At 43.7% G+C, this 26731-nt stretch overlaps 1 protein-coding gene across 5 annotated transcripts in view; it reads left to right on the top strand.

The window, feature by feature from the left end:
- The first annotated feature begins 836 nt into the window (after nucleotides 1-836).
- Nucleotides 837-26731, top strand: part of LOC105566847 (potassium voltage-gated channel subfamily H member 2) — a 104579-nt gene continuing 78684 nt past the window's right edge. For all 5 annotated transcript variants that reach the window (XM_012021194.1, XM_012021193.1, XM_012021191.1 and 2 more), the window contains exons 1-2: nucleotides 837-1288; nucleotides 16003-16233. In XM_012021194.1, the coding sequence (XP_011876584.1) occupies nucleotides 1213-1288; nucleotides 16003-16233 (307 nt within the window). In that variant the 5' untranslated portion in view covers nucleotides 837-1212. The remainder of the gene's footprint in view (nucleotides 1289-16002; nucleotides 16234-26731) is intronic.

Genomic DNA, 26731 nt, shown 5'->3' with positions numbered 1-26731 from the left:
GGTTGAGCCCGTTGGCGGCAAGAGCGATCGAGCGACGACATCGTGGAGATGTCCGAGCCATGCGCCTCTCCGAGATTACCGCATTCCGCGACCTCGGCTGCCGCGAGGCCTGACCCCGATCCCACGAGGTCGAGCGAAGTTGGCGAATATTACGTAGGAGTGCCTGTGGTCAGAAACGTCAACTCCCTGAGGATCGAAGCCCCGAGGCTGTTGACCCGCATCGCGACGCCACCGCGTTGGTGTTGCTCGACCGTATTAGGACGCCCGATCGCAAATTAAACGCGCGCGCGATAGATCGGCGCGCGCGCGCGCGCGCGCGTCGAACGACAATCGGAGCGATATGAGACGTTGCCGACGAGAGGACGGACGCTGCCGGCGAGCGGCCAAGGCCTGGTCGTCGTAGCCTCCTCGCGAAGCAACGCCAGCCCCGCGTCCTGGAAGCCGTATCCTCGCTATATAAATAGGTGTTTCCTCGCGCCACCTGAGACACACGCACATCGGAAGTGGCCACGCGTGCACGTGCGCGACAACGCATGCCGGCCGTTCGACAAGGTGGGACCGACCTTCCCCGCGTCCTTGGCTCGACGGCAGGAGGAATCGTCGCAACGCCCCGCGCCGACGATCTTAGACGTATATCTAGATAGAGAGACGAGAACCCCGGGTCCAAACCAACGCCAGCGAGCAGGAGACACATCCGAGTCATTCGCGTGCGAACGCGCGGAAACGCAGCCGCGCGCTCTCTCACCGACCAGAGTCCACGCTCGACGGCGATACCAACGAGCGGGACCAAACCGAGATAGACACGGGATAGAAGCACCTGAACGACACAACTCTCTCTCTCTCTCTCTCTCCTCTTCGTTTAAAGACCCGCGTCGCCCTTTCGTACATCTATCTATCGAGAAGCGGACGGAGGAAGGTGGTAAACACGCCTGATCCGCGCGTTGTCCGAACGCAGCAACGAATCTTTCCCTTTTCCTCGCGAGTTAAGTCGCCTTACGTTAACTCTGTCTCATACGGCTGATCACTATGCTCAACTCGTGCTGTGCTTTTTTCTACCGTGCTCGTGCAGTATACGCCGCGAGTGTTTTCCTAGTGCTTTAGTGTTATACCGCGCGATTTATTAATTAAGAGGGATCGGGCCCGGCGCGCCCGTTCGCACGCTCGAACGCGGAAGTCTCGGCTGCCCAGCTATCTGGGAATCCTGTTCCTGAGATGCCTGTTAGACGGGGTCACGTGGCGCCCAGAACTACTATCATCGAAACCATCATCAGGAAGTTTGATACGCACGGTAAGTCGCCCGTGAAGGAACGAAAGCGACAATTAATCGCCATCCTTTTTTTCTGAGGCTAAAATGCCAAATAATCACATGGCCAATTAGTTTGCGGCCGAATACAACTATGTATCCACCGGCGGCGCAGAGTAATCCGCGAGTTGCGCTTCGCTATCGATGGCACCGCGTAGCGTTGTGTTAATTAAGTAAATTATGACAATGACATTTCTCTCTGTGCCGATTAATTCGGTAGTTTTACCGACCGCGTTACGTTAATCTCACAAAGCGGCTCAAGTTATTAACGAACGTACGAGGGTGGGCACGGAATGTTTCGTTTGACTGTCATAAATTTTCACGACACGCCGGCGTTTCATTGTCCCGCCGCGCTGGCATTCAAGATCGCGCACAGGCTGGAAATTAATGCGAATATACTTTGTATCGATTCCCGAAGAAATTGGGTACGTATCGCGGCTCGGTTTGCTCCGTTTCGTTACCGCGATCGGTTTACTTCGAAGGTCAAGACTAAAAATATATGCCCACTCATCTTCCCTGACAGACGTGGAAACGTAATCGAAGTAGGTACTAGGGAATATTGAGGCTGCGATATGCGGAACGTGCAGGCATTGAGCCAGAGGTTCATTTTCAATATTATGTAAAACATCCCGACTCTGTGGTGCGCAGAGTGGGTATGGAAGGGCTCGGTTAAATGGAGGAAAGGGGTAGCTCTGTGTCACAATATGGGACAATGCATGTCACTGGCAATATCACTCCAGAAATGCCTCGAGTCCTTGCGCGAGGAGAAACGGAGCGGTGGCTCGAATTGATTGCGAAAAGGAAGGGAGATAGAGGAGGGGCAGAGGGAACACTGACGATTTCTTTTGCATTGTCGCGATTTGCTGACAAGAATTCTCCTTGACGGGATTGCTTGTTTAGATAAGAGTTTTGCGCGCCTTACTTTTCGAGATTATAAAGGAGCGTACTTTGTATCGTAAAGTGAAAGATACACTTGGTGTTTACGATAGCAACCGGGAAGAAATGCGAGTGGCTATTTTTGTTTATTTAGGTAGAAAAAGCGTAGACAAAATTTATTTATACCGCGGCTATAAAAAGATTTTAAGTATGACACACGATATCACCGTTTTGCAATTTATGTGAATAATTATGTCTAATTGCATTCATATATATAGTATCCACGTATAGAATACTATATTGTAGTTCAAGGCTAACTGATTGAATTATTAGATGGTAAGAAAATTATTTCATATTTATGGTACGATATTATCGTATGACTGACGAAAACGCGATACATGGCACAATGAAATTCATTGCCATAACGAAATGCTAATATATGCATTCGCGCGTAGTTGATATCGAATTTTCTTTTTAATTTGCAAAGAAATTTGCGTTCCCAGTTAATATGGAATATCGCAAATATGCGCCGAAGGAGCAGCTTGAAAAATTGTCCTTAGCGTTTTAAAATTTCTAAATGTTACGCGCGTTCTTTTTTATTGCAGTTTTTAACTAATATATAATATCTTGATTGTGCTACTGCAAGATGCACAAGCGGCAGTTTAAATACGATTCTGCAGATTATATCCTCTTAGTTGCCAGTTGTCTCTGTCTCTCTTTTTCCTCGGGGACTAACTGGAATTAAATTCTTCAAAAAGACTGCAGAATTCTTTGAACGGGGAATCATAGTTTACACCGAATAAGACTGGGTAGCTGCTTTTGCTTCTATCTCCGCATTTCTTATTTTTCGTTCGCGCAACCGATTCTCCGGGAAAAATACAGAAATAGATGTATCAAATTATTTAAATTGGGCGATACGTGCTTTAAACAGCAATCTTTTAGGAAAGTCCTTGTCAATTATTGTTTTTAATTATTGCAAATGGACCCGTAACGAGTCGTGTTGATTAGCATGGGAAAAATTCCAGGAAATCAAATACCGCAAACACTCCACTGTGACCGCAGTAGAATTAAAAGGATAGTAATGTAATTGAATAATCTCGGAATGTAGATAAATTTCCATTTGTTTCCGCAACAAGATTTTGTTTTATTGGCGGCCAAAAATTGTAAATCTATCTGGCGAAATTGCTCTCGCTGCGGATTGAAGACAAATTCTCGGTATGCTTAATTTAATAAACGACGCTGCAATAAGTAACGTCACGGCGATTAAAACGAATGGCATTAATCTCAAGTCTAATCGTTAAATGAATGACCGTAATTCGATAAGATTATGTCTAACGGAGGTGTCAAGTTTACTGGCACACGATAGAAAAGTCAGGCTCGTAATGTGATTGGATAACGATTCTACGTATTGGATTTCCAGCATCGGTTCAACAACTTTTGCAGGATTGCGACGGTCGACTTCTTCGCGGAAAGACTAAATTTATCCCCAATACTCGCAATCTCTCTCTTGCATTAAGCCTTTTTATTATACGCTATAAAATTATTTTTTTATCTTATCTCGCAAATCGGGAATTGAACGCGACGCGATTAATTGTCGCAATAATTCAATCGAAAATTGACAAGTTTGCTAAGAAACGTCGGCCACCGTGTGCTATCGCGTGCAAAATATTACGGAAATGAATCGAGAAAGTGACATTTATCGCGGCAGTACGTCTCGTATAATTCATCGGTCTCTTATATTCTCGGAAAAAAGTACTTTCGCGTCAACGCGCCGGTAACATTCGATGAATCTTCAAGCTCGTTTGTCAGTCTTTTCCGCGCGACTCGCCGACATTCATGGGAAAAGCTCATGCGACGAAATCACGCTCGACAAGTTCACCCGCGGCAAGCGCGAGGGAGGGCGCGTGGTAATAGGCATTAACGCGATAACTTCTCTCGAGGGGGAAGACCTTCGTGCGCCAATTTATGTAATAAAAAATATGCATGTGTACCAGTCAAGCCGTGGCTTCTAATCTGACGTCTCCTCTACAGCAACGGACGTCCGTCCCCGGCGCGTTTACCCTTTTTTTTCTTCCTTTTCTACCTCTCTCGCCGCTTACCACCGCCGCGACTCTTACGACGGATCGCTCCACGTGTACTCGATATTCTTCACCTGTCCTCTTGAACGGTAATCGAATACGACGTCGCCAGACTGATCCATCTCTCGTCCCGTCGCGACGGATCGTATCGTAACGCCGCATCGCAAGAAATTAAACAGTACGGAGGAAAATACGTAGGAAAATTAACGTCAGCTTCTGTCAGTCGTTGACCTCTTCTGTCGAAGGCAAGATTGGTAGATTCTTCCCCCCCCCCCCCCCCGCGAACTAATCGGTCAGTCAAAATGGGTTAACTCGGATCTGCACTTGCCTTTCATCTTACGTATCAAAGTTACATTTGACTTTTTTGTTGCGATAATAGGATCCGCGAACTCCTATAATTTGTGAAAGGAGAGACCTCTGCAACCTTCATACATTGAAAAGGGCATTATATAGAGTAGCCCGCTGTAAATGTCTCGACTTTGATATAAAAGTCCAACCTGTTTCATTTAACTGCTAACTAAGCGCTGTCTTTCACATACAAAAAAACAATCCGAGCAAGATAGGCGACTCATGAGCGTTTTGAAATGTAATATCGTAAAAATTTGTCATTAACAAAATGACAAGATACAATGTTCATCGATCTCGTATTTTCCGCTCGCGATATTAAGTGATATATTAATTAAATTTCGAGTTTCTCAGGAAATGTAAATTATAAAATCGATAAAGGTATTGCTAGCAAATGGCAATTAAATTGCGGTATTATAGAATGCCGTGTCTATCGCTCGGTGGATACCGATCGCGTTCGAATGCTATGCGTGTCAAGGACACGGCCAGGTGCGCTCGGCGAAATACCCCTGAACGCATGCAGGACAGACGGCAGAGGGTGGAAAAACGAGACCGATAACGTGTGATACCGGGAACCTGGCACGAGCTTCTCTTTTCGTGTACGAAGCTATTAAAAGTCGACAATTGTGACTGCAGCGCTTGGAGTTCCCTTTCCGTTTTGCCGCTGGTGAGGCTCGCCGCTATTCTTTACCACGAAACTACTTAATCTCGCGGAACAATAAATGGCAATCTGTCATCTCGATTAGTCGACATAAGCAATAGACGCGCTGTCACTCGTGAGAATTGCGTTCGCGTGTTCACGGTCAACTCGAGCCGGTGCGTGATTTATTTCGATAATTGTGCGTTATGCGGATAATACGTTGAGATTTGGTTTTTAATGCCGTGTTGTTTGTGTATCAACAAAATTTCACCGAGAATTATTACATTCGTCAAGTGTCTGAATTTTCATGGGCGATAACTTTCCCTCAATCACAATCAGAGTTCAATTCTCGGAACTTTATAACGCGCGGACGTGCTCACTTAAACATTAGAGTTAAAGTGGGACCCTCAATAAAACTAAACAACATATAAAACGGCTAATGCGGGTCTAAGGCAAGATGTAGGTAGCCTATACTTGTAATTTATTAAAATGTGAATTTCTATACCGTTTCTTTCTACTTTCGTCCTGCACGCCGGTTTCTCTTCAGACATAACGCAATTTTCTTACGGGTGGAATTGTTATCGTCAGCAAAGGTGCTCTCACTTAAGTTAAAATAATTTTCCTGGCGATTTCCTACATTGAAACCGCTGAGGGCATTGTGGTGTGCAGATTTGCGGCATTACTAGGCATTGCTAGGCATTACTAGGCATTTTTGGGCATTAATTTGGGCATTAGGTCTTGTTAGGGCATTATAAAGATAAAATAACATAAAATAAGATAAAACAAGATAAATAAGATGGTGTACATGATTTTGGTGAGCGGTTTACTCCTCGGTTGACAGTGACCTGTGAGTTTGTTATAATTTATGCTCTGTGAACATCTATGCACGAGGTAACTTTTACATATCTACACTCTTACTTGTTTATGATTTCTTACCATCTGGAAAAATTGTGACATGTTGGTTTGCAATTATCGGTTACTTGATAAAGACCTGAAATTTGGGGCGAAACGTCGTACCAATGGTAACACTTAATTATAATGTCAATTGGATCAACAAGAAGTTTTATTTCAATTGACATCATAATGTTATAAACGTAAAATTTGGATTTTACAATTGGTTGCTCGGAGGCTGGAACGATTAACATTAAATGAGATCCATTGTTTGACCATTAAAAAATTCTTCTAACATTTGCACGATTGCGAATCCTAAAAATCACCGGCAGATCAATCAGCCATTTAAGCCCCGTCGTTTTTAACCGCTTTGAACTCTTCAACGTTTCGCCTCTCGTGACGTTTTTACACATGAAACGATCACACGCTGCGCAACGCGCGACTCGAAAACTTCTATTAGAAATTTTGATATTGATTTCGCCCGGCCGGAATTCGGCCGGAAATTTCGAGGGCGTTTATCCACTTGTTTACCTAATGTGAAAATTTGTTATCTCTGGCAATTTGTCATGTAACATAAATGACTGCTGACATCGAAGTGTGATAAAAAGAGTACATAGAATTACGCATCTAGCGTGCCTAAAATTATGTAACTGTACTATATATAGCGTTAATATTTTCGGCGATTTATACATAGAGCACTTCTTACGTAACGCATGTGTAATCGCTTATTTTTCTGCCGTTACCACTTGTTGTCACAATGGGCGTTCGACGATTTTCATCTTCGGCGGCTCGAACAAATTATTGTACCACGTGTTGCAAAAGACAGCGGGCTGATTCATCAGAATGAGTGGATCAGGGTCGATTAGAAATCGCGAGACCTCGCCAGCCTCGGCTGACCCACTTTTGCATTATGTCTCTTGAAAATCGCCACGTGCAAAAAGACGGCGACTACGTCACTAAACTCACGGGGGGGATAGATTTTCTACCGGTGACAATGACTTCGACGAGTTGGCGGAAATGACGATGAATCGCCCGCGGATTCGCACACAATCTCGTCCGTCGCTCGCGTGACGACGCGACCTACGTACACGATGCACGCGCACGCGTTTGCACACGCGCGTGTAAATTCGTTCACAAACTTTGGACACCCGCCAGGATGGATATTTAAAATTCTCCGCGGTCCTCGAGCATCCGTCAGATTCTTTTTTCTGCAGATACCGGTGGTTCGCGACGACAACCATCCGTGAGTTTGTTGTATCGCGATATGAGGGATAGGCTATTCTCGCAAGAGTTTCGCTATAAGCAATCCCACGTCACCCTTCATTTTATCCATGTTGAAAAAATTTGCTCGTAAAATTGCTCAATACTGGCTTTAATAAATAAGTTGTAAGTCGAAAAATACATCGATTTCGGAATCAAGGTTGGCAAAAAATAATTCAACGATCAAACAGCCAATGATCGTCGAACATACGTGGACCGCGAGTTGACGTTGCGACGCGAAACATCGCATTTTTTATCGGGAGCATCTCCTGGCGAGAAAAATAAAATATCTTACGGGTCGTAAATTGCAAAAATATTATGTCATTACACACACATGTGGACTTATTTTTAATCTTGGTTAAAGTACTCGTGGGATATTATTTGGTCCACGTGACAATCATGCGTTCGTCGCTTTTCTCAGCGACAGACTTTGAATAACAGATAAATCGTCGTCCGAATGGTCCGCATATTTTCGCAAGTCGAGACCTTTTGTACTCGAGCAAGATAAGTCCACGCGGACTCGCGAAACGGTACGCGCGTAGCGAATAATAAGTCTAGTCAAACACGTCAATTTCCTGGTCTTCGACTACACGTCCGCACGTCAAACCGTTCACTCTGGGTTGGAGAAAAATTCGAAGCGTAGCGAAGGATATTTCCGCATTAAAAATAAACTTGAAGGAAAGTGAGAACTTTCCGATTTGTTAAGTGTTAGAAACGTGTTTCTCTAATAGCGAATTCGGTTGCTTGCACTTGTGCGCACTGAGTGCGCACTAAGGCTTGTTTACAGTCAATTCTTATATTTAAGAATCGTCTTAAATATTCCTTGAAATATTTCGTGGCCAGTAAAAGAATCCGTGTAGCATCCATACGGATTATGTTTTGGCTAAATACTCTTCGGACATATATTTAAGACAAAGTTACATATAAAAATTGACTGTATGGTAAACCGGCCTTGGTGTGCACTCATTGCCAGTGCGCACACAGTTGGAAAATTTGTTTTCTTGTTTAAAGAAGTGCCGGTGAAAATTTTTGTGTTAAATGTTTAACACATCCATGTGTTAATTTAACATATTGTTCTTGTGTTAATTGACCTCAAATGTAAAATTATTAAAGTAACTGCAAAAAAATGCTAAAACAACACAATGTATACTTACTTTTTGATCTTACGCGATACGTATGTTCTATATTATTAGTAACAAGATTTATCTGTTAAAATTTACAGAATAAAATGTTGATTTTATTCTATATAACATAAGTGAGAGTGATTTCGAACCGTCATTTGACTTATTGCATCTGTAAAATGTAAAAATTACATTTCTAAAAATGTATTTTGTCATTAAAAATATGCTAATTTTACACACAAATTTATTTCAAAGTATTTTGAGATTTGCATTTATTTTGTTTTAAAATATTAACAGAGTATTAGTGTGATCATTTAACATATCCATATTGTGTTAAATTAACACAAAAATTTGCGTGGACCGTTTGGGACATGTGATATCTGTTAAATTTTGGACAAATTTTCAACTGTGCACTAATGCAAGCAATCGAATTCGCTATAAGATATGTAGTACACGAAACGTTCGCTATGCACCGTCGTATACTCTTTGTGATTCGTACTATTATTATCGTCTCATGGTGATTAACTGATGTTTAATTTGGCACTTGATACGTTCGAGACTTTGTCCCCAGACCTTTGTCGTGTCCTCAAGTGTCACGCGCAAGGAGTCAAGCAAAAATATGTCTTACAGACAGCGCAGCAAATAGATCGTTGGACCTGTGCTGATCATTTTTATTTCTTTTATGCACCGTCTCGCCGCCACCAGATGGATCAGCAGTTTATTTTACTCGATCGCACGAAAGGCTTGGAAGAGATCATTAATTTCGGTATGTTTCCCTTTGCCAGCGGGATCCAACAGCTTTGAAGATTGCGTTAGTACAGGACGAATGCGCCTGCAGCGTGCAGCAGCGTAGCAATGGTCATTTCACGCAATTTCTTTCGTAAAAGTTAAAAATCGCTAAGTTTCTTCTTGATATACGGATGATTAGGATTTTTCATTATTGTACCATATATCGTAATATTACTATTTATCCTGAAAAATCATCAGTTTAGATATTATATCGCTTCTACATCAAGTAATCGCTTAAATTAAAAAATTATTACTCCTCGGTGATGCCGGTAAAACTTTATATTAGTTTATATAGAAGGGAAAGCCCCCTATTACGAGACAGCGGGATTTCTACTAAATTAATAGGCATCGTCTGTTGGTTCCATGAATTTATTGTCCTTGGAATGAGATCTGTTCAGTGGAAAATCCATTGTTAGATTGTGTAATCACCGCGAAAGAAAGATTGTGATTGAATTTGGAAGTTTAAAACTTGCTGTCTCATATTAGAGGCCTATCTCATAATACGGGACTTTACTCGTGTACAGGGAATGTCGAATATATGAAATTGCTGTTTACAAGGAAATTTTAGAAACGTCATCCCTGTGTTATCTGTACATCCCGGAAGCACGGGCAAAGATTTCCGATTTCTCGTAAATCCGTTCGCGTACGCTACTGCACTTACCAGAAACGCAGCTATTCATCTTCGCGAGTGGCTTTAATCGAGTCGTCTGAACGAATTCTAATTACCACACTCTTCTCGATTCACTTGCAATTTCGAATTCGCGCGTAATATTCACGACCGCACGGTCAGGTTTATTATTTCACCCCATGATTTCCTTCGACTCGCTCCGCAAGAGCCTAGACCTTGGACTGCACTTCGGCACTCGCTAATAGAAATTGTCGTTTTACGCGAAACGCATCTGCGTTTTTATCAGAAACGCCAAACGGCCTCCCGGCTTATTTTTCTTCGACGAAAGTCGGCGGTTTGATATCGAGTTATCGTTATATCTTGATGGCATTCGCGATTCTCCGTGGGATCAAAATAAACCTGTTTCCGCGTAAAACGAAATAGCACGTCCGATACGAATCTTGAATCAATTTCATGGACATGCCGGCGAAATATTGACGATAAAGGCGCCAATTTTCCTGTTAAAATACGGTGATTGACGCGCCGTCGTTGTTTATAACGAAACCATTGCAATTTTACTGAACAGAAACGCGATCGCAGACACCGATACCTATTCCCTTCGTTAGGTTTCGTGATAATTTTATATTTCTCGCCTAGTGACGTAGACGCCCAAAATATTCCGATGGCTGAGTTACATCTCGCGGATCTTAAAGTTGTCGTTCTTTCGTAGAACTTCTATTTTCTTCTGTGCCGCGAGCATATAACGCAAATGCGTTCTTGGCACCGAATGCGAGCTGCATTCTTCGTCGATGTCCCCTCCCGTTGAACAGAACAACTTGACACAACGCAACGATGAGTAACGTCGTGTTAAAAAAAATGAGTGGCAATCGATTGAAAGTATCCATCGACCTTTTATTCGACTTTACGACTGTGCCTTCGGAAATACTTGCATTTTCACAGCTTTTATTTTACTCCGTCAACAAAATTTACAATTTCTTCCTGGCCAATTTAAATTTTTTAAATTGAATTTGATTTTAAATTTTATTATATTCATTACAGTTGTTCTAAAACTTAATTTCTTGGACTCTTCTGTATTCGTTAACTTTTAATATCTCAAAAACACTGTTGTTGTCGCGACAATTGAAAGAAAAATTGATTTTAAATCGACCAAAGAATCTGTTGCTGAAAATTTAACGCGATAGGAGAAGACTATAAAGCGTAAGACTGTAAGTCGTTTATGATTAAGTTAGCGATTCAAAGAGGCAAGGACTCGTACGGTCAGTATGTCGAAAGAGTGCAGTCCATGAAGCAGCTCTCGCAGCTAAGTGACATCCTTGGCAAAGGGCCACAACAGCCCTGTCGTCGATGCGAAGTCGGCGAATTCTATTTCTAGTCTACGGCCGATAAACTTGCCGCGATGGGCCACATAAAAAGATGTCTTACGACTAGGTGGTCCCCGTTTACGTTGCTACTTTCGTATTTCTTCATCGTTTTCACTCTCGAATTTCCCTTCAAAATCGATGCATTCAAAGCGATCCTCGTCTCGCAAGGACGTTCACGGGATTATCGCGAGGAGTCTCGCTGCGCCGTGGATTTTCCTCGCAATCCCTTTATAGGCGAGAAATACCCCGGTAAGGGCCGAAGGAAAGATACTGTTATTTCAGTTGCAGATAGAATTGCAGTTGCGTGCTCGGAAAAACTATTCGGAGGAATACTCTAGTGTATCTCACTAATGACAACGGCAAGTCTCGATTACATTTGTAATAGCGAGAACGTAATTTGTTCTCACAAAGTACCGGTCTAATTACATTCACGGATATTCAAAAGTGTACGCTTCGTATTTGTCGAAGTATACGTGCGCGAATGATAATGCGACCGATAATGAGAAAGACACGACGCTCAAAGTGAAATAAAGCGGATTGCTGCTTCTGGAGTTTTTTTTTAACGAGCCTTATTAAAACTCCACTTCGTATATTATCTCGTGCTTTTTTGTTTACAAAATTCACGAATATAAATTACGAAACCGAAAAAAAAGAAGTCTAACGACGGGAGTTAGTTTTATTCGTTTTCATCGCGTAAGAAGTGAAAATCAACATGATAAGATAATATCCTGAAACTTGAAAGTTCAAATATCATTTCGATGAAATGCATCAGCGAACTTATGGTCCTCTGCAGCTTCATCGCGTTGTGTAGGTAAAAAAAATGCGAGTGATCAATCTCGCTTACATGACAACGAACAATGCTTCTCCGTTAGTTGCGGATGAAGCACGGGGAACAGTATTTAATCACGATTAAAATGCTGCTCGTGCCGCTTCAAGTCGTGTTTCCGAGCAACGGTTTCTCTCGGTCGTCGTAAAACCTTTACCCGAATCATTCGGCGGCCATCCAGCCGCACCTGGCGCTCTCGTTTTACACTGATCGTGAAAATAAAAAATAGGGTTGTAAAATTAGAGAAAATGCGAATTACTGTTATAAAATTGTGCTGTATGCACGTAGAGATATATTACCGCGTCGGCAGTCATGTTTGCGTAAAATTTAGTAGGGGACGATCGAGGGGGAAACCGCTGAGACGAAAATCCTGTACACCAATGCCCAAAAAATGCCTAGTAATGCCTAGTAATGCCCGGTAATGCCGCAAATCTGTACACCACAATGCCCTCGGCGGTTTTCCCCTCGGGGACGATATTAAAAATAAATTTTCCTTAATTAAAAAGTATTAACAACGCACGATAAACGAGGAATTTCTTAAGTAGCATGAAATCAAAACTACACGGGTAGCATTTCGATATAATGAATACCATGTCGTATCTCGCTAGCATCGACTAAGAGAGCCTAGTCACGCAATATTCAAGATGATCGCATTCCAAACGCGCCTCGTAATATTAATTAGTTTCATCGCGCGCTACGCTAGAATCGCCTCTGTGGGAGAACCAGACACGTGGACAATCGACGTGAAAGAGAAACGCGACGGCGAGTAATAATTAATCCGTTTGGGTATCTTTAATCGCGAAAACGACCTAGCGAAAGCAATCGATAAATCGCGTCTGCCGTTAGAAAGCGCATCATATTCCTACTTGATTATTAATACGATAAGATGTTCTATTACGTTCGCCTTTCCACGTGGCAACAATTGCGAGGATAAACGGGATTTATTAACAAATTTTTATTCTACATATATAATATATATTGCGCGTGCGATTCTCTATAGAGTTATTTCATTGTTACAAACGTTTTTTTATTCAATGCCATTTCCCGTTGCGGTGCACCGTGCCCTTCTGGACAATAAAAAATATCGCTGGAATAACAAAGCTTATAACGACGGTATAACAAAGCTTATTTAATTAGGACAAAAAATTGAACTGCTTTCGCAGCGATCGGTTACTCGGTGCTAACAGTCGCATGTTTCTCCGACGTCTGTTCGTAGTCGTCGAGGTAAGAGAGTCCTGGAGATGTGGGGGTTTGACTCTAGGAGTAATTCAATATGACATAGTCCGTAGCCGCAACACACAATATGACGAAGGAAGTCAGTCACGCAACGCGCAAAGTGACGGTTGTTCCAGGTACAAAATGGCGTTGATTAACCTTATACCGCGCGCACCACGTGCGCGTTCCGTTCCGTATTTTCAATTTCAACTTCATTAAACTCGATTGTCCTTCGCAGAATGCTCAGGTACGTAACGCGGTGGAATACGAGGGCACACCGGCCGGCGCGGCGGCGCCTGTGGCATGCAAAGCAGCCCGACGCTCGGCACGATTGACATTTCTGCCGGATTCTGGTGCGCCGTAACGCCCAGGACTTGAGATGCACTTGAAAATGGTCGCGCGTATTAATATCTCGATATCGCGCCCCCCCCACCTCCGACCCTAAGCTCGAGATATTCCGAAATAATCCGTAAACGCGGTCGTATCAGTCCTTGCGGAAACAATGTGAATTGATTCTCGTGAAAGACGCGATACTTAGACGATTCCGCGGAATACGCGAGAAATTTCCGCGTGATACAAAAATATGTTTGCCCCGTTAAAAATAGACTTCGCCGAAAGAATTTTGCATCGGGCTCGTGTACCCGTGAGTCATTATTTCTCGCGTTCGTAGCTCGCGGCCGTCCTGAAAGCGCCTTTCTATCCAGGACGTTACCATTCATTCTCGTCTGGTTTTAATTAATCTTTCTATCGCCATCTCTTTCAATTAGGATCTATAAGAATTTCTTTTCGTTAGCGAGCTTTATATCACGGGCAGGAAGATTGGAAAAGGCAAAAAAATACATAATTTTTCAACATGCAAGGGGAAAATTTAGGAGCCTAAGGGATACCTTAAGATCACAATCTGTCTTTATTCGAACTTTATCTATCCGTAATCTACGCGATTTCTCGCATTATTGACCAACGATGCCCGAGAGTCCTACTAGAAAGCGTTTCTACATAGAACGTCAATTGCAAAGCTTCGCATAACTGCTTGAATGAGTCACATTCGATATAAATTCTCAGAATGACTGCGACGTCGGCGTCGCCGTCGGTTGGGGCTGCGACGTCGCCAGTCGACGCACAGCGCTCCGGTTTGTCAACAGGAAATAAAGCCGATCGTTCCCGCCCTCCGAGGGAGGGTTGAAAGATGCGCGACGGTCTCTGGCCACCTTCGGCTGATGTCTGATAATTTGCGTCGTTTTCGACGAAGCACGTAGGCACGACGACGACCCGCGCCGTCTCGAAAAGCGTCTCACGGCTCACAGTTGCGTGGCAGACGGCCTTAATGGCCGCGGCACGAGAATATTTTATGGTGTGCACTTTCAGACTGTCGCCGGATTTAGGACGAAGGTCATCGCGCGGACGCTCTTCGAGCGGATCTGGCGATTTCGCCATCCGCGCCGTCCGTTGCCGTGACGCTCGATCCCCGTCGATCGTGAATCTCTGACAAGTGTCCAGATTTGATCGCCGAGTTTACATTGTGTCGCCAAAGGCGAGGAATAAGTTTTCGCACAATAAATTTGTCGTTCGCATTCAATAGGCTGCAAATGAGAGAAGTGATATTTTTTCCTGGAGAGAAACCAAGGGGGTGACCACTAGCTAAAGTGTTGTCCCACCGATAACATGATTTCATTAGATTTCATACGATTTCGTCCGATTACAAACAATTTCATCTAATTGCAAGTAATTTTTTTATATGCACGTTTAAAAATAGCCGACGTTGGTTAAGAGCTGTTAGATATCCTTAAAACACTAGATCTTTTTTATTTTACTAATAAATATTTGCTTGTACAGGTAATTTCAATTAAGATTGCAGTATTCGGTTAGGTAGGAAACATGTTTCCTCACTTCCCGCTTTTCCCACTAGTCTAACCGTGGTCTTGACGAGAAGTAATTTTGTATCTACCGTTTATTGTTCTAAATTTGCGCGCAAAAGGTGTATCAACTCGCTGTCCTAGCAGCAACTACTTCAGTCTTATTATGCAAAAAATAATACGCGCTTATAGCCGTGAAGTATGATATATATTTGGATATCCACTGGAAGAAGTAAATTTTTGGGAAAAATGAAAACATGTTGAGAAAATGTGGAAATTTAATGTTCATTGTCCAACAAGTGAAGAAACATGAAAATGAAGGCAAAACGATTACATGGAAATTTCGTAAGGATTCGATAATTTCGGAGACACTGTCCCACGATTACATCAAGTGGTTATCCCCTTGAAAGAAAGCAAGTAGAAGAATACGTTTCTCATAACAGGCGGCATAGCGCCCTCAGCTATGCACGTATAGGCAGTCATTTGCGTTAATTTGCACCGAGCGCGAGCGATAAATATAAATGCCAGGGCGCTCCCCGGATTATTGTTAACGAGAGAAGCGTCCATCTTGTATAGGCTTACGGCGAATGTGGTTAAATTTAGATACCCCGGGAACATATACCACGTACCTTAATGAGCTATCGAAGTATCTCGGTAGAGACTTAACGAAACTACTGCGCGACCATCACTATTATTAGGAATGAAATACTTAGGGTATCTAATTTCGCGCGCTTCAAGCCCGTCATTGTCTGTCCCGGAATGATACAGTACTTTGCGAAAGGACCGTCCGCTTAAAGATTTTGGTATCTGTTGCAGATCGAAGCTTTTTAGTGGCGAACGCGCATCAGGGACTATGCCACATTATCTATTGCTCGGACGGTTTCTGCCGGCTGACGGGCTTCTCAAGGGCCGAAGTGATGCAGCGACCGGCGGTCTGCGACTTCCTCCATGGACCAATGACATCACCGCACGCGGTTGCGGCCCTGCGAGACGCCCTTGTCGCTGGCGTCGAAAAGCACTTCGAGATCCTTTACTACAGGAAGGACGGTGAGTACTGCTATCTGTTGATTGCTCGCCAATTGATTCTTGTCCGATGACAATTCACGTTGTGCGCCAAATATACGACGGCATGTCGTAGCTACACGGTAATCTAAAGTCTTAAATATTTCATAGAATACCGACAGTGCGGTTCAAAGCAAAAGCATAGCGCAACTAAAACGGAGTAAAGCCAATGTGTGGAAAGTTTTGCGATATACCGTGAACAAAAATAAGATAATGCAGCCTGTTATGTAACATAAGATACGTAGATGTACAGAGATGCAAATTCTCGGGGAGTTTTTCAACTTTTTCAATTGTCAGTCTACGATTTAAATACGTGTAATGCGTACGCTAGTGCGGTTCAAAGCAAAAGCGTAGCGTAACTAAAATAAAACGGAGCAGAGTCAGTGTGTGGAAAGTTTTGCGATACACCGTGAACAAAAATAAGATAATGCAGCCTATTACGTAACATAAGATACGTTAGATATACAGAGATAAAAATTCTCGGGGCGTTTTTCAACTTTTTCAATTGTCAGTCCACGATTTAAATACGTGTTGTGCGTACGATGACAAAGGTCAAAGTGGTATTGTCCTTGCACGTGTCTACACGTATAGTATATAGAAAAATACGGGCGAGAAATGAGCGCCGTTTCAAACTGAAACTTAGTTCCCGAGAACAAAGAAATCGTTTCAGCGAAACGAAGCCACGAATATTCTCAATTTGTTGTCGTCTTAAGGAAACTTTTTAATAACGCAGGAAACATTTTTCCCGTCTACCGAATAACATCGAGCGAGAACGTCCTGCCATTTCCGTCGTAACAGCCGAGATAAACATCTGCACGAAGTGTCGCGCTAACTTTACGGTTATTGCCGGTGGAAATAAATCAATATAACGCGTTGTCGCACGTAAAGATTTATCGGCCGCTAGCAAGAAAGTCGCAAACGTAGTAGGCATCTTTCATCCCGCCATCTTCCGTCCTGAATCCTTCTTCTGAAATAGATATTAGAGATTTATACAGGGACGAGAGGATAAGATTTAATTAAGCGCGAATTGCCGAGTTCGACAAAACGATTTATTTCACGACTGACACACGTTTTTGTCTCCCAAAATGTCGTATCGCTCAATTTCGTGCCCAATTCTCCGGTCACTTCGGAGTATTCGTCTGGAGATTCGTTCCCTCGGAGAAATTAGCGACGAGGCTTTTTTGAGATGCAGGACCGAAGTAACAAGAGTCCCGCTATTTGGAGCAAGAAGATTGAATTTGTTCGCTGACCAGTGGTTACTTCTCGAACTCGATTTTGCCGTAGCGTCTGACCTTAGCCGCGGTGAAATCAATAGTCACCACTGTATAATTTATCATAGTCATAGTGCAGAACCTCCCACCTGGGTGGCTTCATGTAGGTTTAATAGTTGACTTAACTTCCCGCGTATTGAGTAACGCTTTCTTTTAGAAAAAATAACAAATCTACACTTCAGTCTGTAAACCCAATTAACACCGACAGCTTTTCATCGCAAAAAAAAATTTATACGGACATGCGACGATTAGTAAATATAGCGACCATAATCGTATGCAGACACCATACACGTAATCGTCAAGAATTAGCTAACAAAGCGCGTAATCGCCGGTGCTATTCGAGGTACCGGCAGCGCAACGTACACAAATACATCCTCGTACTCCTTTCGTACTCGTCAGCCTCGCGCTGCTGCTTTAACAAAACAAAAAGTCCATCCACTTTCCCCCGCTTCTCTCGTGCATAAGATGGACGGGCACTCTGCCCGGTTGTGAGACGCGTTAATTAAGGGGCTTAATTAAACCTCGCTACGTAAGAGTATCAATGAAGCGAAAAAGCGCAAAGGGCTACTACTGAGAAACCCCGCGGCCACTTTACGCGGTAAAACACCGCGAAATGTTGGCGTTGGGAGATTCATGGATAGTTACGTGCGCCACAGTGATTTCACCCTTTGTTGAAATAACAAACTCGCGCTCTTCTCGGAGCGCCCGCGCATCACATAATGTTGGCGGCCGAAGGAAAGCACGATAGTCTCTTAAGAGTCGCTACAAAGGTAGGCTGAAGCATAACATCGTCGACAACTTTCCAATCGCGGATAATTCGATGTCATTTCGCTTCTCATTATTCGGTGTTTTCGTCACTCACATCGTTCTCTACAGTACATAATAAATGAGTGACTGGCGGAAATCTTATAAGTCGCCAGAAGTAATTAAAAACTTGAGAGGATTACTTGGCCATGTCCGGCAAATTTTTATGTTTAAACTCACAACGTTTCGACCATGGTTCGTGGTCCTTTTCGAGTGATAGTTGTGTCAGTATTTCCGTAAATCAAAAGAACTGATCTTAATTTCACGAACGACAGAACATGACTGAGTTGAAGCATAAAAATTTGCCAGACACGGTAAACCTCTGAAGTTTATAAATAAGAATACGAATTGCGTGTGTCATTGACTTTTTCCTCTCAAGATTCTTTCACGATTGAAGTCATCTGCGTATTGATATTGTTGCTGAATTGTGCTATCGCTTGTTGCATCGACCGTTTTGCATTTGGTTTCGCCGGAGAGAATCGATTTATGAAACATAGAAAGCGCGTGTCTTCGTGAGAATTAACGCAACGGGAGCTTTCTAACGCGCGGCCTTGCACGAGGCTCTAGCTATGTTGGTTCAGTTACATGGAAAATTAATCAATGGACTGTCAAGTTTCGAACTACGATTGCGACGTGCATGGGATAGAGCTACAATTTGCTAATTACGCGAAACTTTCAACAATCGAAAAATAGCGTTGACAATTGCGAAATGTAAGACTTTGGAAAATAAATCGATGTGGTAACTTTAAAAGGAACATAATTTAAAGAGATGTAATCAATTATGATATTAACGAGCCTCTTGTACGTTAACGTACCGCTTGACATGAAACTCTCTTATTACAAACAAGAATGATAAATTTATGAAGGCTCAATTTTTTTGCAATAACAATATAATGGACACGAACGGATAAGTTGCTGCTGCAACGAATCTGTGACGAAAATATAATTGGTAGTTGTCGGCCGACATGCTTTTACATGAATAATGTTGCAACCTTAGGAGAAAAAAAATTATAATCTAAATTGAAAGGACGATTAATGGATTCGGGTTGTGAAAATTGCAGATAAGAATAAGCGTATATCAATTATCCTGTCGCAGACATGATAACGTTCGTTCATTAACGCTAACCCTTTCGCGCTTAATGGAGCGAACTTGTCAGGGATGAAGGGACACACTCCCGACAAATCGATTTTACTTTAGCAAGAGAACGTGCTAATAGACAAGTATCGATTATAGAATTGGCTTATAATTCCTGAAATCTATCGATCTCGTGTATTGCATTTATTACAGCATTCTCGCGTTTAATCGCTCGTAACGCGAACCGTATCTCGAAATTTCTCTTAAGATAAATTTCGCTAGAAAATGACTGAAGATTTTATTACAATTTGTCCCGCGTATTTAAATTACATACTAAAAAAAAGACTAAATCGAATTAAAATAATTTGCATCAAATTTCGTACACAAGCTCGATATTACGTTGTTCCGCACGACTTAATTAAGCTTGTTAATAACGTGAAATTTATCCGCCGATCTCCCTCCGTTCCGCTCACTCTCCGTTCCGTTCGCCTTTCCTCCTCTGCGATGGCCATTTCGCGAACGCCTCCTTCAGAAAAGCTCTCCCACGTAGTTACGCAACGCGGTCGCGAGGACAGTGTTTTGAGACGTCCAAGAATAGCCCCGTGCTCGTATGCTCGTATTCCAACCCCTTCTCTCGTTTCTAAAACACCTGCCCTCTCCTTCCGTTGTACCCCTTTTCACGTGTCCGTTCTTCTCTTTCTCTCTCTCTCTCTCTCTCTCGCACACATGCACGACGTCGTTTAATCAATGACATCACGGAACGGCACACGAACTCACCCCTTCCACGTGCATTTGGACCACCGGTGGCGTCTACCACGTGTGACGTCATGACACCCACCTCTCCCATCTGTCCTCCTCTCCCTCCCACTCTACGCCATCAGCAGTGGCGATGGCTGCAAGCTCGGTACGGGCCACAAAGCTCTCTGTGGCGTCACAGGACAACGACCCGGCGACTGGCGTTCGCGCCATGGCCGGTCGATCGGCTCTTGTCGGACCGAGGCCGCAAACTCACGGCTCGATTTCGAAAGCACCGCCGTAAGCTCGCCGGGGAAAACGGCCGGCAAGCACGGCAAGGCCTGAGATGCGAGCTTGCAGTCTCCGCGGTGGCGGCGAGCCGAGCTTTTGCGTGTGCGTTTGATCGCGAGAGAAGGGGTCTTGGTCGCGGCGCGGTTGGCGAACGAGCTTTTTGGCGCGCTAGCGATACTGTTGATCGAGCTTGCAGCTTTCCGTGCGTCGCGTCGCGTCGGCAGAAAAAATTCGCGCAGTTTCGTTTGCGTAAAATGGTGGACTCGATGCTAGAACAAAGCGGTAATCGAACGTTGCGACGGTGTACCGAATGAAATTGCAGCGGCCGAGTTTTACGATTACGAATTTTAGTTACTGAAAAAGCGAAATCTATTACGTAAGACGCAGATAACAATGGTGAAGTAATCGACCTAGTTGTCATTGTGATACATAATGTGGTACGAGTACATAAGTAATGAATTTTCACAACTTTTTCCCGCGCTGATGTAACTTGCAGTTTTGAGATCGCTAAGAAAACAGTGCTCGAACGCGATAATTCTAGCGAGCTCAATTGTTCTTGAGCCGTAAAAAGCGACGATGAAAGTTTAAGAAATTAAATTAGTATGCAATGTAAAATTGAACATCTGATTATTGCATATGGCGACAACGATATCGGTTACCTAAAGTAAGAACCGCGTGAAGTTTTATTTCTATTGTACAATTCTACTTCACGATGCAAAATTTTGCGGACGGTTGGATTACGTTTTTTCGCGCTCGAAATTTCATCACCATTTCGAAGAAGCACGTTTTACCGAAAGGCGTCGACGTTATTGATGATGTGAATACGCAATTTCGCCGGGTGTGCTGCCGTTACCTTGTCTTGTTTGGTGAATAAATTCCGTATCGCGAACAGTTTCCGATATTAGCGTCATCGTTGGGTAAAATTCGCGCGTCGTACATTGTACGCCAATCCATAACGCAAACTGTTAAATGTTAACATTCCATCTTTTCGCAACTATCGCTGTAATATTGTTGCCAGAGCTATTGTTGATTTTACTACTGCGTCTGATCTCTATCGATATATTTAATTGCAACCGAGGAGCTATCGTGATAATGAAGAGACTGCGCGTTTATGACGAGAGACATTAAAAAAAAAACTTGTCTTTAAAACAAAATATGCCTGTTATAATTGGGCTGCACATCTTTGCGTGCAATTACTGCAATCGATAAAGATTCTTTCACGGAACAGATATTACCTGTTGAATTTTCACGCATGTCGCGTAACCGCAATTTCTGCACCTTCGGGGAAACGCGATGCGAATAGCACAGAATCCGCTTGTGAATCTTTTACATCACGAGAGAGAAAGAGAAGAGAGAGAGAGAGAGAGAGAGAGAGAGAGAGAGAGAGAGAGAGAGAGAGAGAGAAAGAGAGAAAGAGATAGCCGTAAGCTCGATCGCGTTCCCGACAAGAAACTCATTCGTCCTCGGACCGCCATAGAGATTCCACTGCTCTCGCGAAATCGATTTTCGACCTGTTCATGCGCGACTCCGCTGAATTCCGCCGGGAATTGGCGCGAATAAGGGCGAGAGATGAGCTGCGACACGGAGAGCCCGGAAGAGGAACACGAAGTGATCCCCGCGAAATTGTAGGTTTAATTTACTTACTTTTATATAATTAACATTAAACCCCTCTGTCCATATCCTGGAATTACCACTTCCGTCACGTTTCCCCCGCGCCGGGCTATCACCCCGTGGAAATAAAATTGCTTTCTCTGCACGCGATTCCGCTTAGCAAATTCTGACGACGACTCGGAGGGGTAACTTTGTTATTCAACAACGTCGGCGTTTTCTTGACCGTATCTGGCATTTTTAGTAATACAGAAAATTTATTGCGAGAAATATTACCTCAGCCAGGGTTTGAACCTGGACCTCCCTACACTCTAGGCGGGCGTCTCACCAATTCGACCACTGAGGCATGTGGTAATATTTGTCGCAACAACAATATAAAGATGTTGACTTCGCGTCTATTTTTTTACTTTAAACTGCGCGTCGATTAGGATTGTCGACCGTACACAGAACTCTCGATACGCGATTTTTTAAATATATCCCTGTCCCAGGGATTTGTTATTTAATCTCCCTGTTTCTTCTCGATCAGATCAGATTATTTAAACCGCGCAATTACGCTGTACGTGTGATTATAATGGCGACGAAACGCATATAATATTGCATGGGGTATAGTCAAAATAAACCATTTACGTTCTCTCTCTCGCTCCGATGTTGTAAGCCGATGTTCTAATTCTATTTGGCTTTCTGACATTCTAGTTTTTCTCAAGCGCACGCGGACCTTCTGTATTTATACATCAATGTATTTAGTGAGAAGGTCAAGGCTACTTCTCTTTAACGTATATTTTTAACATTTAGAGAAACGTAATTAATATTCTACATCGAGCGTCTCGAAAATATCACGGCTCGACCTCGGCAGAAAGTCCCAGTTTCTCGGATCTCGTCATTCGCGGGATTCTCGAGAACACGCGCGTTAGAATAAATTTTTCTTAAAATCGAGTTTCTACGCTGTTCCTCGGTGATTTTTACAGAATCTCTTTGACGGAAGTTTTCGAGAAAGCGAGCTTCATCGAAATCCGCGCGATCTTCGAATTGGCAGAATTCCGACGTCATTCTCTGAACTTTTTCGTACAGAGTATCGAAGCAGAGTCTTGAAGTCGCGTTGGCGATTTTTTTTCCTCTTTAATCCCGAGTCGATTGCCTGAGAATTCGGATCGATCAGAGGCGCGTAAGAAATAGTTAGCATTTCGCCGTCCATAACGAAGTGCCAATGAATTAAAAATAGCTCGCTTTCCGATGTGACGAATAGCATTTTCATTCATTTTTATTAGGCTCCACTTGAAGCGAAAGTATAACTTTATTATTATCTCGTTACGCTTGATAATGTTTTCCGAAGATACATCAATACCCCCCACTCTCGCATTCGAAGCTATGGCAGAAAATTCCGCGTAACCATTGATATGTGAGATAGATGTTAAAGCTCATATATTTTTCATGGTATATTAATAATCGATTGGAGATAATATATACGAAATATATTTAAAACCCTCATTTAATATTACCCGACTTGTAACATTATCCGACCGGGAATCGAGCATCCGATAGTGCTTGAATATTTCACGAGCGGCTGCTAAAGCTAGACGGGAAAATATCGAACTCACATTTCCTACTGCGTCACCTTTGTCAGTCCCGAAATGTTGCATCTCTTTCACAAGCGGCAAATTTCTGCGTGTTCGCGTCTAGGAAGAAGCTCGTTTGCGCTGACAATTGCCTAAAGACGTTTGGACGAGGTGACCGGACGTCTACCTTTCATTCGAGTAAAAAGACTGGCCGCAAGCGCGCGTCTCCAAAGAACCGGCGAAATTAGTCTTGCCAATAGCATTGTCCGCTACTTCCAAAATACTCTCACAAGTGGCTCCGTAAGGTCGAAGGTAACGAGAAAATGGAGAACCTGAATGGCCCACCGTACTCCTGTCTCGCAGGAATCGGTTCGTCAACAAGAGACGGAAGTTTAATACGACATTTGTTTGCCCACTGGATGCTCTAACTCTAGTTCAACCCTCGAGAGAACGACTGCGAGTCGCATTAATAATGTTATAGAGCAAACAAACGATCGAATGTCGTTATTTATTTACTTGCAAATTGACTTTACCTTCGCTCACTATTAGAAGACATTGGAAATGACAAAATTGTCGATAGAGATGAATATGTATTTTTATATACGTGTACGCCAGAGCAATTGCTCAATCGCTAGTATATCCTGATCAATCTATCGCGAGTACATCAAAGTCAATGACCGCATTCCGTCGTTTACAATGCTGTTCTATTGTACCAATGCACTCTCTACATGAGCGTTTCGGCATAAATGCAGGTCAAGCGGAATCACAACGAAACATTCGCATTATATCCGACCTCTAAGGCTTGTGCTCCAAAATTGTTGCATTCCTGGGATATGATTAGATCGCCCAAGTTCTAACCCTGGCCGCAGGTAGACGGAAATATCTTTCCGGTGAAATGCGCGAGAGATTCGTAATTACAGTAATTACGTGTAATTAAGATCGAGTAACGAAAGAGAAGGAGAGCGAAAGAAAGATAAGAAGTCAGGACCGTCGTCTGTTGTTTTTTTTCTTACGATGATCCTGGCAGGGTCGCTGGTCACGCGGCCATTTCTGGCAAGTGTATTCGATCTCGCGCGAAAGCACAGTTTGAAAGGGGAACGAACATGAGGAAGAGAGTGAAGGCTGAAACAAGAGGGAGACGGTGGATAAAAGGGGGAGAGAAATAAGGGGAGGAGAGAGGTAAGGTATAAAGACCAAGAAAGACGAGCTAGAGGGGGTAGAATCGAGAAAGAGGGAAAGAGACCACGTGTTATTTCTGTGCACCGCTTGGCCTGCACCGCACGATGCCACGTCACAAGGGCATTGCACTCCCCCGTGACGTCACGGTGGCAGCAGCGTCATCGACCAATTGGAGGTAGCTGTTAACCTATTAACCACTCGCTTGTACCGCGGTATCATGACCCGACTGACTATCCACCAACCGGCACGGTTGTCACGAGACGCATGGTAACTACCGGCTGGAACCTTCCCCTTTTCTTACTCATCCGGTAGGAAAAGTTATTTGTCGCTCGTAGTATCAATCTAACGTATTACGTGCAAGCGTCCAGAGAGAAAAATTAAAAGATTAGTTACTAAAGGTTCGGGCAACTTGTTATTCGCCAGGTCGTCGGACGGAAACAAAATTTGCGCTTATCTGTAATTAATTTCAAACACGAATAGATGTGACGCAGCAGAGCTTCTTAAAATTCATAGTTTTTTTTCTGTTTGGTCAAATCGTGAGTCCGCGATGATATTGATCGTGAGACGCCAGTAAAATACCAGTAAAGCGGGAAACGTGCGCGAGAGATTGATGGCGCGTCGTCAGCGCGAACGTTTAAGGATCGATGGATCGGGGATCACCTGTTCGGGTGGTCGCAAGGTCAGCGTGCGAGCCCGAGAAACGGCTAGATCAGGAAGGGCCATGTGTAAATTAGTCTTGCGGATTAAGCGTGGACTCGAACTTATTTTTGGAGCGCGGTAGCGTCCCGATAGAGAGGGGATCGGGGATGCTTATTTATAGCAGCCGCGGTCGGTTTTGCCGCGTCGCAAATTTAGAAACTCATTTCGCTATCTTCGCCTCTCTCTGCGTATTATCAAATTCCGGCTGTTTCTTCCTATGCCGCGCACCAGGACCGGCCGGGAACGCCGGAGATACGTTTGGCCGTCAGCCAGGACTATTGTTCCGCAGGCTTGCCTATTTTACGCGCTCGCTGATAACCATAAATATCCGTCTCTCCACACGCTCCTTTGTCACGGCCTGTGTATTTCCTTGTTCTCGCTCAATAGCTGCTTCCTGGACGGGCAGCTAATTCAAAGCGTGGCGGTGCTGGACAGACCTTTTTTTTTTTATAAAATCCGTTCACGTTGTTTCTTAATAATGCAAATGGGCAGGTTCTGAATTTATCGCTAGGTCTAGAACAAATTGAACGTGGTGTAAAGCATTTTTCGAAGAACGTCCGTGCAATTGAGAGTGTTTCATTTTATTACGCTGTGAACGCAATATTATAGAGAAACGGTCACCATCGTGCGGCTGCGGCATTCAACCTCTCTCGATCGATGAGAGAAGACGTAATAAAATAATTGTGCGAATCGAGTATCGCTTATTCGAGTCTCGGAAGGGAGTCTCCTTTATTAGCGACATTTGGCGTCGTAAAACGACAATGCTGTCTACCGCAAGGAGAATGCCGATGAAAACGGTGGTACATAGGCATCAACGGGAGTTTATTACTGTCTACACGAGGTGCTCTCGAAATAGGCGCAGACTACTGGACTCTCTTCTCTTTCTGCACGAGGCCCGTGGACACCGCGAAACTGTTACAGCCATGTGCGCGCGCGTACCGTCACTCTAATATTAGCCGAAAGGCACCGTGTGCTTCTCTAGGGCGTGCTGTAAATTACTTGCGGCGCGCGGGCATGTGAATTAGTCGGCGTTCGCGGAAATAAATCGATGCGCATCGCGACAGCTCGGCGCTACGCAAGAAATTTGTCCGCCTCTTGGAGATAATGCGCCGCGCGAACTCCGCGCGAACGCTCCGCGCTCCGGTCGGCTATTTCAAACAGCGTGAAACACGAACGCGCGACGCTTCCATAAATCAATCCGCAATTTCCGTGCCGCGAAGAAGAGAAACCGGCCCGAAATAATCCCTCAACGGCGGCGTTGCTTTGTA

The sequence above is a fragment of the Vollenhovia emeryi genome, unplaced genomic scaffold, assembly GCF_000949405.1.
Source record: "Vollenhovia emeryi isolate VEMERY1.0 unplaced genomic scaffold, V.emery_V1.0 DF939142.1, whole genome shotgun sequence".
In the NCBI taxonomy this organism is placed as follows: Eukaryota; Metazoa; Arthropoda; class Insecta; order Hymenoptera; family Formicidae; genus Vollenhovia; species Vollenhovia emeryi.
Note: the sequence above shows the minus strand (reverse complement) of the source record. Positions and strands in the feature narration are given on the sequence as shown.